A 13,319-nucleotide genomic window follows, 5' to 3' on the forward strand; every position below is an offset into this window, starting at 1 on the left:
TTTATATTATACCACTTCTGATTATTAGTTCCCCGCCATCAAAGCCCAACTGTACCTCACTGTGATGGTGGGATGAACAGTATAAACCTGTTCTACTGGTCAATATGGTTCTGGCCAGGAGAAAGACCTGGCAATCTACTCCAGTTTTTACTACCAAAATATGTTAGGAATTGACTCAAAGATACGGAAGATATGGTACTGAGCAATGAATCCCCCTGCTGGGGAGGTACCAATAAAGCTACAGAGGAAGAGCAAAGAGACTATCAAGGTAGCAGGAGCATCCATGATGAGAATGGGGTAAATTCTAATGGCCCTCGCAGCCATTGACACAGCTTCTAGTGAAAAAAGGTCTCTCTGCTGTTCAAAGATCTTCAAATTAGGAACATGGAATATAAATGGTATCTAGGAAAGCTGAACATTGTTAAGAATGAAATGAATAGCTGAACACTGATATACTAGTCATTATTTCAGCCATGATGGCACAGTGGCTAGAATGCAGTATTGCAGGCTAATTCTGCTCACCTGCAGTTTGATCCTGACCAGCTCAAGTTTGAATCAACCTTCTATCCTTCCAAGGTTGGTAAAATGAGGACCCAGATTGTTGGGGCAATATGCTAACTCTGTAAACTTCTTAGAGAGGGCTATAAAACACTATAAAGCAGTATATAAGTGCTATTTGCTATTGCTAGCAATTAAGTTCATTGGACTAGTTGTGGCTTCTTCAATCTGATGGCCACATCAGAATGGGATTTAGCCAGTTCTTTCCGGTTCAGGCGAACCGGTAGTGGCGACCGCGGGAGGCTCCACCCACCCGCCCAGACATAATGCGCAAGCAAAGAGCATGCATGGAAGGCCATGCAAGTGCACAGAGGGAGTGCATGCACGCGCACTCACATTTGCGAATTGGTAGGGAAGATAAGTGAATCCCACTTCTGGGCCACATCATATATTACTCTGGTAGAGGAATGGGTTTCATACTGCATAAACAAGTGGGCAGAACCATAGAACGTTTTTGAACAGTTAGTGATACAATAATGGCAATATGTATCAACAAAAAATCTTGCAACATGACAATTCTGCAAGATTATGCTCCCAATTTTTCAATTGCTACTTATGCCTGTGAAATTTGGATTCTGAAAAAAACAGATAGGAGAAATGTGGACGCCTTTGAATTGTGGTGCTGGAGCAGTGATGGGTTGCTACTGGTTTGCCCAGGATCGAGCGAACCAGTAGTGGTGGCGGGAGGTTCTGCCCACCCGCCCGGACGTCTCTGCGAATGCGCAGAAGCTTCTACACATGCATAGAAGCGTCACTTGCAAGCACAAGCGTGCGCGCACACACGAGCGAACCGGTAGCAACTGAAATTGAAACCCACTACTGTGCTGGAGGTGACTGTTATGCATCCCAGGGATTGCAAAAATGACAAAGAAATCTTAGACCAAATATCACCAAAAATATCACTTGAAGTTAAGATCTCTAAACAGAGGCGATCATACTTTGGTCATGTCATGAGAGCTGATTCACTCAAAAAATCAATTATGCTGGGAGACTGAAAAAGGAGAAGGGGCCACCCTAGTATCTGTTGGCTGGACACTATAATGGATGACACTGGAATGACAATAGTGGATCTGAAGGAGCCAGTGCAAGACAGAGGGGCATGAAGACTGTTGATCCATGGAGTGGCCGAAGGTCTGATATGACTGAATGGCTGACAACCAGTGGTGGTATTCAGCTGGTTCTATCCGGTTCGGGCAAACTGGTAGCGGCGGTTGCGGGAGACCCCGCCCACCCACCAGACGTCATCACATCCCATTTTTTACCCTCTGCACATGCGCAAAATGCTCTGCGCATGCACAGAGCAAGCGTGCGAGCGAGTGCGCTCACATTTGCAAACCAGTAGTGAAGGTAAGTAAATACCACCCCTGCTGACAACGATGATGATTAGTATTTTCAAAGCAGGTACAAACACAAATAATAGATTAAAGCCCTATAAATGAAATAATTTTTAAAAATGAGAAACTAAGCCCCACCATACAAGGAAGGCTTGTAAAAGAAATGGTTTTTTAACTGGTGCCCAAAATATGTTTCCAGAGGGACTTTCAGGAAGAAAACCATTCTAGAATGAAGTGCCACCATTGAAAGGCCTATGTCTGAGGCCCTCCATACAAAAATTTAGTGATTAACTCACACGTAATTATGAAGGAGACTAGTCAAGAAAGTTGGTCTCAAATTGTTTCAAGCCATCTGCAACAAGAACAAAACTTTAAAACTAGATACTCATTGATGACCAGTTCAGCAATGATGTAACATAAGCTAACAAGTGTTCCACCCAACATCCTAGGTCAGGGTGTTAAACTCAAGGCCTGGAGGCTGGATCTGGCCCATGGGATGCTTAGATCTGGCCTGCGAGGCTGCCCTGGAAACAGTGAAGGACCAGCCTGCAGTGCCTTTGCCAGCAAAAACGGAGCTTGGGAGGGCAGCATGTGGCCCTCCCGAGATCCGTTTTCTCTGGCAGAGGGTGCAGAAGGCTGTCACAGCCAAAAATGGAGCTCAGGGGCTCATTTTCGCTGGCAGAACACTTGGGCCACAACAGGCACCCCTGACACGAGTGATGTTGAGCTGGTCACGCCCACCTTGGCCATGCCCACCCTGGCCCCCTGAGGTTGAACACAGCCCTGATGTGGCCCTCAATGAAATTGAGTTTGACAAACCTGATCAACAGATATAACAGCTACAAGGATAGAGCTCTGCAGAGCACAAGGGAAGAGCAATGCAGGATCTATGTCCCATTTCCTCTCTCCAGACAACATGTCCTAAGTCTTGCATTGCACAAAGCTCAGATAAGTTGCATACTTGTGCACTGAGCCATATATTTGAATTTCAAATTATATTATGGCATAGTGTGATTTCTAAACCTTTAAACTAAATAATAGTTTAAAAACAAATAATTCAACACAAGACCTATCTGAACCAACAATGGTCTGGATACAATATGCCTATAGGCATAGGTATGAGTAGTGGTTTCATTAGTGAGAAGAGGCAAATCATGGCACAAGAATAACAAAATTGTTACACAAATTCTGCAACTTATATATTTGCATCAGATGTTCGGGCAGAAATATGTAATGGGGCAATTGTGTGATCATGCCATCATACACATCGTCATGGTTTGTTGCAGACATCACAGGCATTGGGCCACCTTAAGGGGAAAATCTATTCCCTCCTAAAAAAAGACCCCAAACAGAGAGATAGAAAGGAATGACTGATTTAATTTCTTGTGGTATGGTATTTATTTGTTTTCATAGTCTCTGTTTTAAGATCAGTAGATCTTAACAAGCAGGCAGATGTTTATTACATAATTTCTGAAATAAAACAAACAACCAGTTTCACCTTAGCTATGGTATAATAAAAATTGTATTAAAAATGAAATGAAAACAAGTGATATCTTTGCTACAAGATAATTGTGCTTGTCTTTAAAATCTATGCCTGGCACAAATGTTAAAAAAAATTACTTTGGCTAGATAGTTCCTTTTGTTACATACAGCTCTGATTCAGTGATTCATTATAGAATTGAATAAAATTCTTTATTGGCCAAGTGTGATTGGACACACAAGGAATTTGTCTTTGGTGCATACGCTCTCAGTGTACATAAAAGAAAAAAAATACATTCATCAAGAATCGTAAGATACAACAGTGATAGTCATAGGTAGTATTCACTTTGTAAAGTAATAATGATATATACAAAAGAGAATTTTATTTGCACAACAGGAGCTTGTTACTATTTGTTTCTTATATACCAAGATACTGCCAACAACTGTACTACCTTGATTTTTTTCAGAATAAGAATATGTAAATTGTTTTAAAGCCTTTCATTTGCTATTCCTAGTGGAAATGGTAATCTCCTATTGATTCCTGCTTCTCTTCTTTTGGATTTTTCCTTGTCATTTAAATTATTATCTTCTATTTATCTTTTCATTAAAATCACACTCCATTATAGAAGATTATTTATAAAATATATATAGATAAATTATACTAGAACAAATAATCTGTGGAACGTCTTGCCTCTAAAAATTATGGATTCTCAAACACTGGAAGTTTTTAAGAAGAGATTGGATAACCATTTGTCTGAAATGGTCTAAGGTTTCCTGCCTGAGCAGGGGGTTGGGCTAAAAGACCTCCAAGGTCCCTTCCAACACTGTTATTCTATTATATTTCCCTACCATTGAATCAGAAAATTTTATATGATCCAAAAGCCACATTAAACAATTTTTAAATTTCAGTTTCATACCTTGAAATAAATATACAAATTTCTCTCATAGCATCTAAAGATTATTCTTCCCAATAAAAATTATTAATTTTACTTAACCTCTAAAATATGCATGCATTCATATCACTTAGCTGCTAGAAGTCACACCTTCCACATCTGAAGACAAGGAACATTTGGTTAAATGTTGCAGCTGTTAGAATTTTGGTTCTTGGTAAATGTATTTCACTTGAACTTCTTTCTGGAGATCTCTGTAAATATAAGGACTGCAGCATCCAGAAGATGGTGGGGTAAAGAGGGCATCAAACCATTAAGTCTGAAGAAAGCAACATCACACCAATGTCACAGAAGCCCCATCCCTTTTCATTTGCATTGTGATATCATATGCATATCACCATGGAGCAGAGTGGTGTAATATTCTGTTATTATTTTGATAAAAGCACTCAGAGTTACAGATTTATTTTATTCCAACATTATTATTTTTATAAATAACTCAAGGTGTGAACATACATAATCCTTTCTCCTATTTTTCCCACAACATCAACACTGTAAGGTGGGTTTGGTTGAGAGAGAGTGACTTGCCCAAGGCAATACCCAGGAGGAGAGCCTTCTCTGTCGGAGCTCCTGCCCTTTGGAATGAATTGCCCCCGGATATTCGTAACATCTCTGACCTCCGGGTCTTTTGCTGTGCCCTCAAGACCCTACTGTTCTGACAGGCGGGGCTGTCTAACTGAAGGATTTTAAATTGGGTTTTAATATTGGGTTTTTAAAATTTGGCCAAAACTAATGATTTTAATTAATTTAACTATGATATTGTATATTTATGTTTTTAATCTTGGCTGTACACCGCCCCGAGTCCTTCGGGAGAAGGGCGGTATATAAATATTATTATTATTATTATTATTATTATTATTATTATTATTATTATTATTATTTAATCTTTAGTGAGATTCACAGCCTTTGAGGCTGGTTAATAGCTCAGCAGCTCGAGTCCTAACCAAGGACCTAGGAAATGTTAAGGTATCATCGGAGGATGTACGCTGATCCGAGTAAGGTGGTTTTTTGTAGAGTCAAAATGTTCAAGTCTGGCAAATTTAGAATTTCTAAATAGCAGGGTAGCCCTTTGGGTATTGCTCCAAGGGCTCCAATTACAATCGGGACAACACACGATTTCTTTTTCCACAATCGCTCAACTTCAATTTGCAAGTCCCGGTACTTTGTGATTTTTTCTTGCTGCTTATCTTCAATCCATGCATCACCAGGTATTGCAATGTCAATGAACCATACTTTTTTCTTTTCAACTATTGTTATGTCAGGTGTGTTGTGGACCAAGTGCCTGTCAGTCTGAATCCTAAAGTCCCACAAGATCTTGAGTTTCTCATTCTCTAAAACTTTCTCAACCTGATGTTCCCAGTGGTTTTTGCTGTACTCAAATCCAAACTTCTGGCACAATTTCCAGTGAATGATCTTAGCAACACGGTCATGGCGTTGTAGGTAGTCAGTTTGTGAAATTTTGCTGCACCCACTGATCAGGTGGTTGACTGTCTCATCTTTCTCATTGCAGAGGCGGCATTTGCTGTTGGTGGTAACATGTTGAATTTTTGCCTTCATGCAGTTTATGGCTAGGGCTTGTTCTTGAGCTGCCAAAATAAAGCTTACTGTTTCTTTTTTCAGTACTCATGATCTTAACCAGTTCCAAGTTAGTTTCTGGTCAGCTTTGCCTTCAATACTTTTCAAGTATTGGTCATGCAGAGCTTTGTGTTTCCAATTTTCAGCTCGCTGCTCAATTACTTCTTTCTTATATTCTGCTTTTGTTTTAGTTGTCTTTAAAAGGCCTCCTTTATTTACTTCCTTAATCATTGGTTCTTCACTTTTCTGGATGTAATCATTCAAGCTGCATTTTTCTTCTTCCACAGTCTGCTTTACTTGTAGGAGTCCTCGACCACCGTCTGCTCTTGGTAAATATAATCGGTCAACATCACTTTTAGGGTGCAAGGCATGATTTATTGTCATAAGCTTCCTTGTTTTTCTGTCAAATTGTCTAACTCCATCTGGGTCCAGTCAATTATTCTTGCAGAGTATCTAATCACAGGTATAGCCCAGGTATTTATGGCTTTTATGATGTTTCCTCCACTCAATTTGGACATTAATATCTTACAAATTCGCCGAATGTACTTGGCTGAAGTTAATTCCTTGACTTTATTATGCATTAAGTCAGAGGCTTCTAAAATCCCCAAGTACTTGTAGCCTTCTTCTGATTTTACTGCCTTTATCATTTCTTCATTCTCTAGTTCTATTCCATCCTCTTCTATGATCTTGCCTGCTTTGGTTGCTATTGTTGCACATTTGTCAATTCCAAACTGCATACTGATGTCTTGGCTGAATTCTTTTGTGTTTTCAATTAATAAATTCAGTTCAGCTTTTGTTTTACCAAACAGCTTCAAATCATCCATGTACATCAAGTGCGAGATTTTCAGTCCTTTCTTTGCAAGTTCGTATCCACAGTTCATCTTCTTCAAAATGATTGTCAGTGGTAGCATTGAGAGTGTAAAAAGTAGGGGTGAAAGGGAATCGCCCTGGAAAATGCCTCGTTTAATTTCAACTTCACCCAGTTCTTCTTCATTAGCCATAAATTTCGTTTTCCAGAGGTTCATTGAAGATTCCATGAATTTTTGTATGTTGCTGCTGATGCCTAAGATTTCCAGGCATTTCTTGATCCAGCTATGGGGAACTGAATCAAATGCTTTCTTATAGTCTATCCAAGCCATGAACAGGTTGGTTCATCTTTTCTTTGAGTTCTTTAGGATTAGCTTGTCAATCAGCAATTGATCCTTTGTTCCTCTTGAGTTTTTGCAGCATCCTTTCTGTTCTATGGGAAGCAAGTTATTTCTTTCCAGGTATCCATAGATTTGGTTTGCAATGATACCAGTAAGGAGCTTGTATGTTGTTGGCAAACAGGTGATTGGTCTATAGTTTCCAGGGTCCTTTCCTTTTTCTTTATCTTTTTGGATCAAAAATGTCCTTCCAGTTGTCATCCATTCATCATTTTCAGGTGTTTTTAGGATCTGGTTCATCTGGGTTGCCAATCTTTTGTGCAGACTTGTAAGTGCCTTTAACCAGAAGCCATGCAGCTCATCCGGTCCAGGTGCACTCCAGTTCTTCACTTTTCTTGACTGTCTTTGCACCATTGCTTTTGTTATTTTCACGTCTTCCATTTTATGCACTTTAATAGAGTTCTCAACCTGTTTGATCCATTTTGCATTTCTGTTGTGCTTCTTGTTGTTTTCCCACAAATTCTTCCAGAATTTCAGAGCTTTCTCTTTATCAGGCTTTTCATTTGTTGTTACTCTGTCTCCATTTTCTAAGCTCTTATAAAACTGGTGCTGATTTGCTCTGAACTGTGAGTTTTCCTTGAACTGAGATACTCGGTTTTCATACCTTTTAATCTTTTCAGCGATGGCAACAACCCTCTGCTTCAGCTCTTCAATTACTACCGCAATCTCCTTATTCCTCAGATCGTATCTTGCTTCCAGGCTGCTTTTGACCTGCTTGTTCTTTAGCTGACCTTGCCTTACCTTGTTCTTCAAGTTGCTCAAATCTCCATGTACTTTTTTGATCTTCAATTCTAACTGAATTTTCCACTTAGGCTTCCCCTTCTTGCCTCTTTGGTTCTTTTGTATTTTCAACCGTAGTTCTTTGGTGGTTATGACGGCTGCTGCATACATCAGTTGGTTTGTTTCGGCTAATGTAGTGGTTCGAATAGTTTGCACAGCCTCATTGACCTTTTTTAGTACTTTTCTCAATTCTTTCCGGTTCACTTGGTTCAGCTTTGGCAAACGTGTTCTTTCATCGTCTTCCATTTGGTGCTTTATTTTTCCAGCTAATTTAGCACTATCTGTTGGTGTTTGTTCTTTAGTGCTTCCTTGTTCTTTATCTTCATCCATTTCAGTATCCTCTTCTTCCCTTTCTTCCTCAATTTGCTTTTGAGTCTGGAAATCATTCTTGATGTTACTCTTCTTTGTTGATGTACTCAGACCATTAATTGCTTTCTCTTCTATTGCTATTAATTCTTCTGTGGTGAAAAATTTGTGGTTTAGGATTACACGTCGTTGGTCCATTAACCTTTGTTCATTGGTGTCACAGTCCGTATGGTTCATCTTCCAAATCTGATACATTCGTTTTTGAAATCCATGTTTTGCTGGCTCAGACTGATAGTAAGCTTCCATAATAGAGGTGTTTTCTTCCCTGGTCCAGATTTTTCGCTTTTTGGGTTTTTCTTCCAGTAGCTTGTCAGCTCCATGCCCTGGTTGCCTAGCAGAGGGAGCTGAGCCCTGTAACTCACTTTGCGTAGAATGCCCAGGTGCCATAGCATCCAACGGAACCCTTGTTAATCCGGGCAACGGTTCAGCCAGCATAAATTTCATTTTTTCTGTATTCACCATGTTTGAATGGGTTGTGGAGCAGATTTTGTCTGGCCCTTCACCTAAAGTCTGTCTGATATGGTTGCACCTGTTCAGCATAGCCTTTAGGATTACTAGAGCATGCAAGCCCCTCCACCACGACAAGATAGAGCTCCTCGGAGGGGATTATTATTATTATTATTATTATTATTATTATTATTATTATTATTAATCAGCCATTTTTCATGCTTAAGGTGGGACTAGAATTCACAGTTTCCTAGTTTCTAGCCTAGTATCTTAGCCACTAGACCAGTGTTGGTGAACCTTTTGAGCACCAAGTGCCGAAACAGGAGCATGCACGTGTGCATGTGCCGGAAACCGGAAGAGCAGCCACCTGGTGCGCATGTGCACGCCGGGAAGATGATCTTCTGGTTTCCAGGCACCTGGTCTTGCGGTTTTTGGCATGCATGCGTGCGCAAAGTCCAGCTGGCTGGTGCACATGCGTGTGCCAGAAACTGAAAGATCATCTTCCCGGGGCATGCATCCACACTGGGCAGCTGCTCTTCCGGTTTCCGGTGGTCCCGCACACATGAAGACCACCTGGCCAGTACACCAGAACCCGGAAGAGCAAAGGGCAACGGCTCGTATGCCTGGAGAGATGGTTCTACCTGCCACTACTGGCACACGTGCCATAGATTTGCCATCATGGCATTAGACCATACTGCCACTACAGGTGGCTCTAGACATTCCCATGGGATTTTCTCTTCTCTTCATTATTCCTCTCTTGGTGTTGGCAATAAATGATTGTGGTGCCTGTTCTTGCTTAATTGCTGGCTATTCTTTCTGATCACCTAATTTGCACTTGTGATCCAAGGTGCAGTTGTGGCAAAGCATGCACTCCACACTAATTATCAAAGAGAAATATGTAATTTATTTTGCTTTTAAAACTTGAAATCAAGTCAGAACACAAGTATGTTTACTGCAGTTGTGGCTTGTTAGGATCTTCTTAGCAGCATGGTTAGAAGTTGCTCTATAAATTAATAATGCTAATAATGGGTCTTTTTGTGCTAGAATATGTTTTGAAGTCTGAACTATATTTTTTGCTTCTCCATGGGTTTGTGAATAGGGAGGTCATTGTATTATGAATAAAGTTGCCCTTCTGTGCAAATTCTTTTACTTGTCTGGTAATAACTATTATGACATCATCAGAGCACCTTTATCTACATAGTTTATTTTAAAACAATCTGTGGCAGCAAATCTTGCAAAATTACTCATGGCTGCAAACTCTGCAGAAAAAACTTGATATAACAGAGTAGAGGGTACGGTGCTCATTAGATCTGAATGTCTATTAAATTTAGGTTCCAATTTATCTTGTTTGCATTACCGGTATTATCTATTTTAATCTGGATTGCTTCAAAAAAAGTCCACTAAATGGAGATGCAGATAATTAATTTTTTATTGTTTGTGGAAGAAAAAAACTTTGTAATAACTAAATAGCTATTTCTTCCAAGATCATAAAAAATGATTTATTTATTTATTTAAAACATGAAAACATATATATATATACATATCCATCCATTTTATAACCACCTTTGGGAATTCTAGTTATTTTGTTGTGCCATTTGATCAATATAACTCTCAATGCTGCTTTGCTATTCACTGAGTTAAAGCACCCTTCAACTGTTTGCCTTTTTTTTTATTACCGTGCTGGAGTCATGACTTTTAAATATGGGGCCTATTTTCAAAACCAAATAAATGACAGGAATTAATCAAAAGAAATCATAATGAACTAGTATTCCCAACGTCATTGAATCAGAATCCTCTGCCTGATAATAAAAAATAATAATAATTAGATGATGATCTCCGCTAAGGATGAAAATTACTGGATTGTTTCACTAATAAATCTATCAGATTTAGACTGCAAATATCCTGCTATCCACCAGATGGCAACAATAAATTAGGTTTTACTATATGTCTTTGCTGCCATCTAATAATTGTCAAGATAATCTTCAAAACAATCAAATTATATTTGAAGGGAATACAACATGTTATTTATTTATTTTTTTTATTTATTTATAGTTCACATTTTACATTTCTGAATCGCCTATCTCCCTCAAAGAACAAAAATACAACACTCCCAGTAAGTGATACATTACCTTTGGGTAAAAATAAAAGATGACATGCAACAACTAAGACAGGAAAGTGCATTTCTCTTAGACAAAGTCACTATTTCAGACTACACAGGAAGGTTTATAGTCAATTACAAAAGCAGTAAACTGCAGCACTTTTTCAAAAATTCTGGTTTTTCTTTTTTGCTTTAAAAAATTACTCAGAACTTAACCACGTGGAGAGCTGAATGGATGTGTTAAGCACTTGAGGATTTGCTGGAGTACATGCTATTATAGGTATTTTTGTGAAATGACTCATATGTTTTGGCTGATGGTGCCTCTTTGTGTTCACAGAATGTGTAACTCTGCTGGCAGTTTCTTTGATACACAGTAGGTGTAAAGAGGTGAACAAAACACCCTTGCTTTACTATTTTCCCATGCAGCCTTTTCAGTCCCAATTTCTTCTTCTATGGCTTCCAGTTCTGGGTCTGTTTTTCGCTGCTTCCTGGTGCCTCCTTCCAGTTCTTATCTTGCCATCTTCTGACTGGTCAAAATATTCTGAGTACTTCCTCTTCCCCATGCTCTGTACCAGAGCAGACCAGACAGGCTGTTACATCTGAAAAGTTCACCGTGTACCCAGGATTTTCACAGTCTACTCTTCTAAATTCACACATAACACATGGAATTGTGAACTAATCACATAATTGGGCTTACACAATTTGCTGGGCTTAAATGTAGTTGTACCATAAACAACCCAGGACCATTGCGACCCACAGGAGAAAAGATTGTATAAAGAAAGAAAATATACTTTCACAAAGCTTGGCCCACTTCAAAATTTAAGTAAATGCAAGACACCTACAGGCAGCTTATGAGAATTCTGTTGAAATATTCTTTTCCTTTTGGGAAAAAAATAAAAGCAACATCTTTCTCAATGAATTGAGAAAGAACGGTAAAAAAGTGAAGATTTTTTTTCCCTCTAGGGCTTAAAGTTACAGTATGTCTGACATCCAGTTTCGTGCAGTGGTTAAAGCATCAGGACAGAAACTCTGAAACTATAAATTCTGCCTTAGGCATAAAGCCAACTAAGTGACCTTGGGCCAGTCCTTCTCTTTTAGTCTTAGGAAAAAGGCAGTACAAGAAAACTGCAGTGACTTCTCCAGGCAGACACCAAGAGACAACACTAACTTAAAGGTAAAAAATAAATAAATAAAATTATGTCCAGGATGTTAAATCTCCCAGTTAATCGACCTTTTCTATCAAATAAATGGCACACATAATACTTGGGAAGAGCCTGCACTTGGAAATTGGAAATGAACCTTGAAAATAATAACGGTAACTTTAGCTATTTCAATATTTTCATATATAACAAATGTAGATATAATATAGAAATGCTAATTTCATCATCAAAAAAGTACAACAAAGAATATTCTTTCTGTGCCAACTCAGAAAGTTCAAGCTGCCCAAGGAGCTGCTGATACAGTTCTACAGAGGAATTATTGAGTCTGTCATCTGCACCTCTATAACTGTCTGGTTTGGTTCTGCAACCCAACAAGACAGACACAGACTTCAGAGGATAATTAGAACTGCAGAAAAAACAATTGCTACCAACCTGGCTTCCACTGAGTACCTGTATACTGCATGAGTCAAAAAGAGGGCTGTGAAAATATTTACAGACCCCTTGCATCCTGGACATAAACTGTTTCAACTCCTACCCTCAAAATGACGCTATAGAGCACTGCACACCAGAACAACTAGACACAAGAACAGTTTTTTCCAAAATGCCATCACTCTGCTAAACAAATAATTCCCTCAATACTATCAAACTAGTTACTAAGTCTGCATTACTATTAATCTTCTCATCGTTCCTACCACCCATCTCCTCCCACTTATGACTGTATGACTGTAACCTTGTTGCTGGTATCCTTAAGATTTATATTGACTGTTTCCTAATATGATTTGATTGCTTATTTGTTCCCTATGACTATTATTAAGTGTTGTACCTTATGATTCTTGACAAATGTATCTTTTATTTTATGTACACCGAGACAAAATCCTTGTGTGTCCACTCACACTTGGCCAATAAAGAATTATATTTTATTCTATTCTAATTATCCCAGCCAGGGATGTTCTGGTGTTGAAGGAACAAGCCACATTACAAACTTTCAGCATTTCAAGAGATCAAAAAAAATTAATGGAGATTAATAGTAAGTTCACACAATGCAGGTAGTCCTTAACTTATGACTGGAATTGAGACCAAAATTAATTTTGCTAAGTAAGACAGTTGTTAACTGTGTTTTGCCCCATTTTTTGACCATTCTTATCATAGATATTACTGCATCTGTTAAGCTAGTAACATGGTTGTTATATGCCAGTTGCCAAGCACCCAAATTTTGATCACATGACCATGAGAATGCTGCAACTGTCATAAGTGTGAAAAATGGTCGTAAGTCATTTTATTCAGTGCTGTTGTAACTTCAATGGTCACTAAACAAATGGTTGTAAATTGAGGATTAGCTCTATTCTAAGCCATAATTTGTAGCATAAGAC

General features: G+C 38.8%; 1 protein-coding gene across 5 annotated transcripts in view; it reads right to left on the reverse strand.

Moving 5' to 3' along the window:
* ARMC3 (armadillo repeat containing 3) overlaps nucleotides 1–4,629 on the reverse strand; it is a 117,096-nt gene extending 112,467 nt beyond the window's left edge. For 3 of the 5 annotated variants that reach the window (XM_060685038.2, XM_060685034.2, XM_087892811.1), the window contains exon 1: nucleotides 4,415–4,629. In XM_060685038.2, coding sequence (XP_060541021.1) covers nucleotides 4,415–4,539 — 125 coding nt within the window. In that variant the 5' untranslated portion in view covers nucleotides 4,540–4,629. The remainder of the gene's footprint in view (nucleotides 1–4,414) is intronic. The other 2 variants (XM_087892809.1, XM_060685059.2) reach the window with 2 other exon arrangements.
* Nucleotides 4,630–13,319: the final 8,690 nt, after the last annotated feature.

This window comes from Pantherophis guttatus, chromosome 4 (assembly GCF_059756535.1).
Source record: "Pantherophis guttatus breed Tessera chromosome 4, ASM5975653v1, whole genome shotgun sequence".
Classification (NCBI taxonomy): Eukaryota; Metazoa; Chordata; class Lepidosauria; order Squamata; family Colubridae; genus Pantherophis; species Pantherophis guttatus.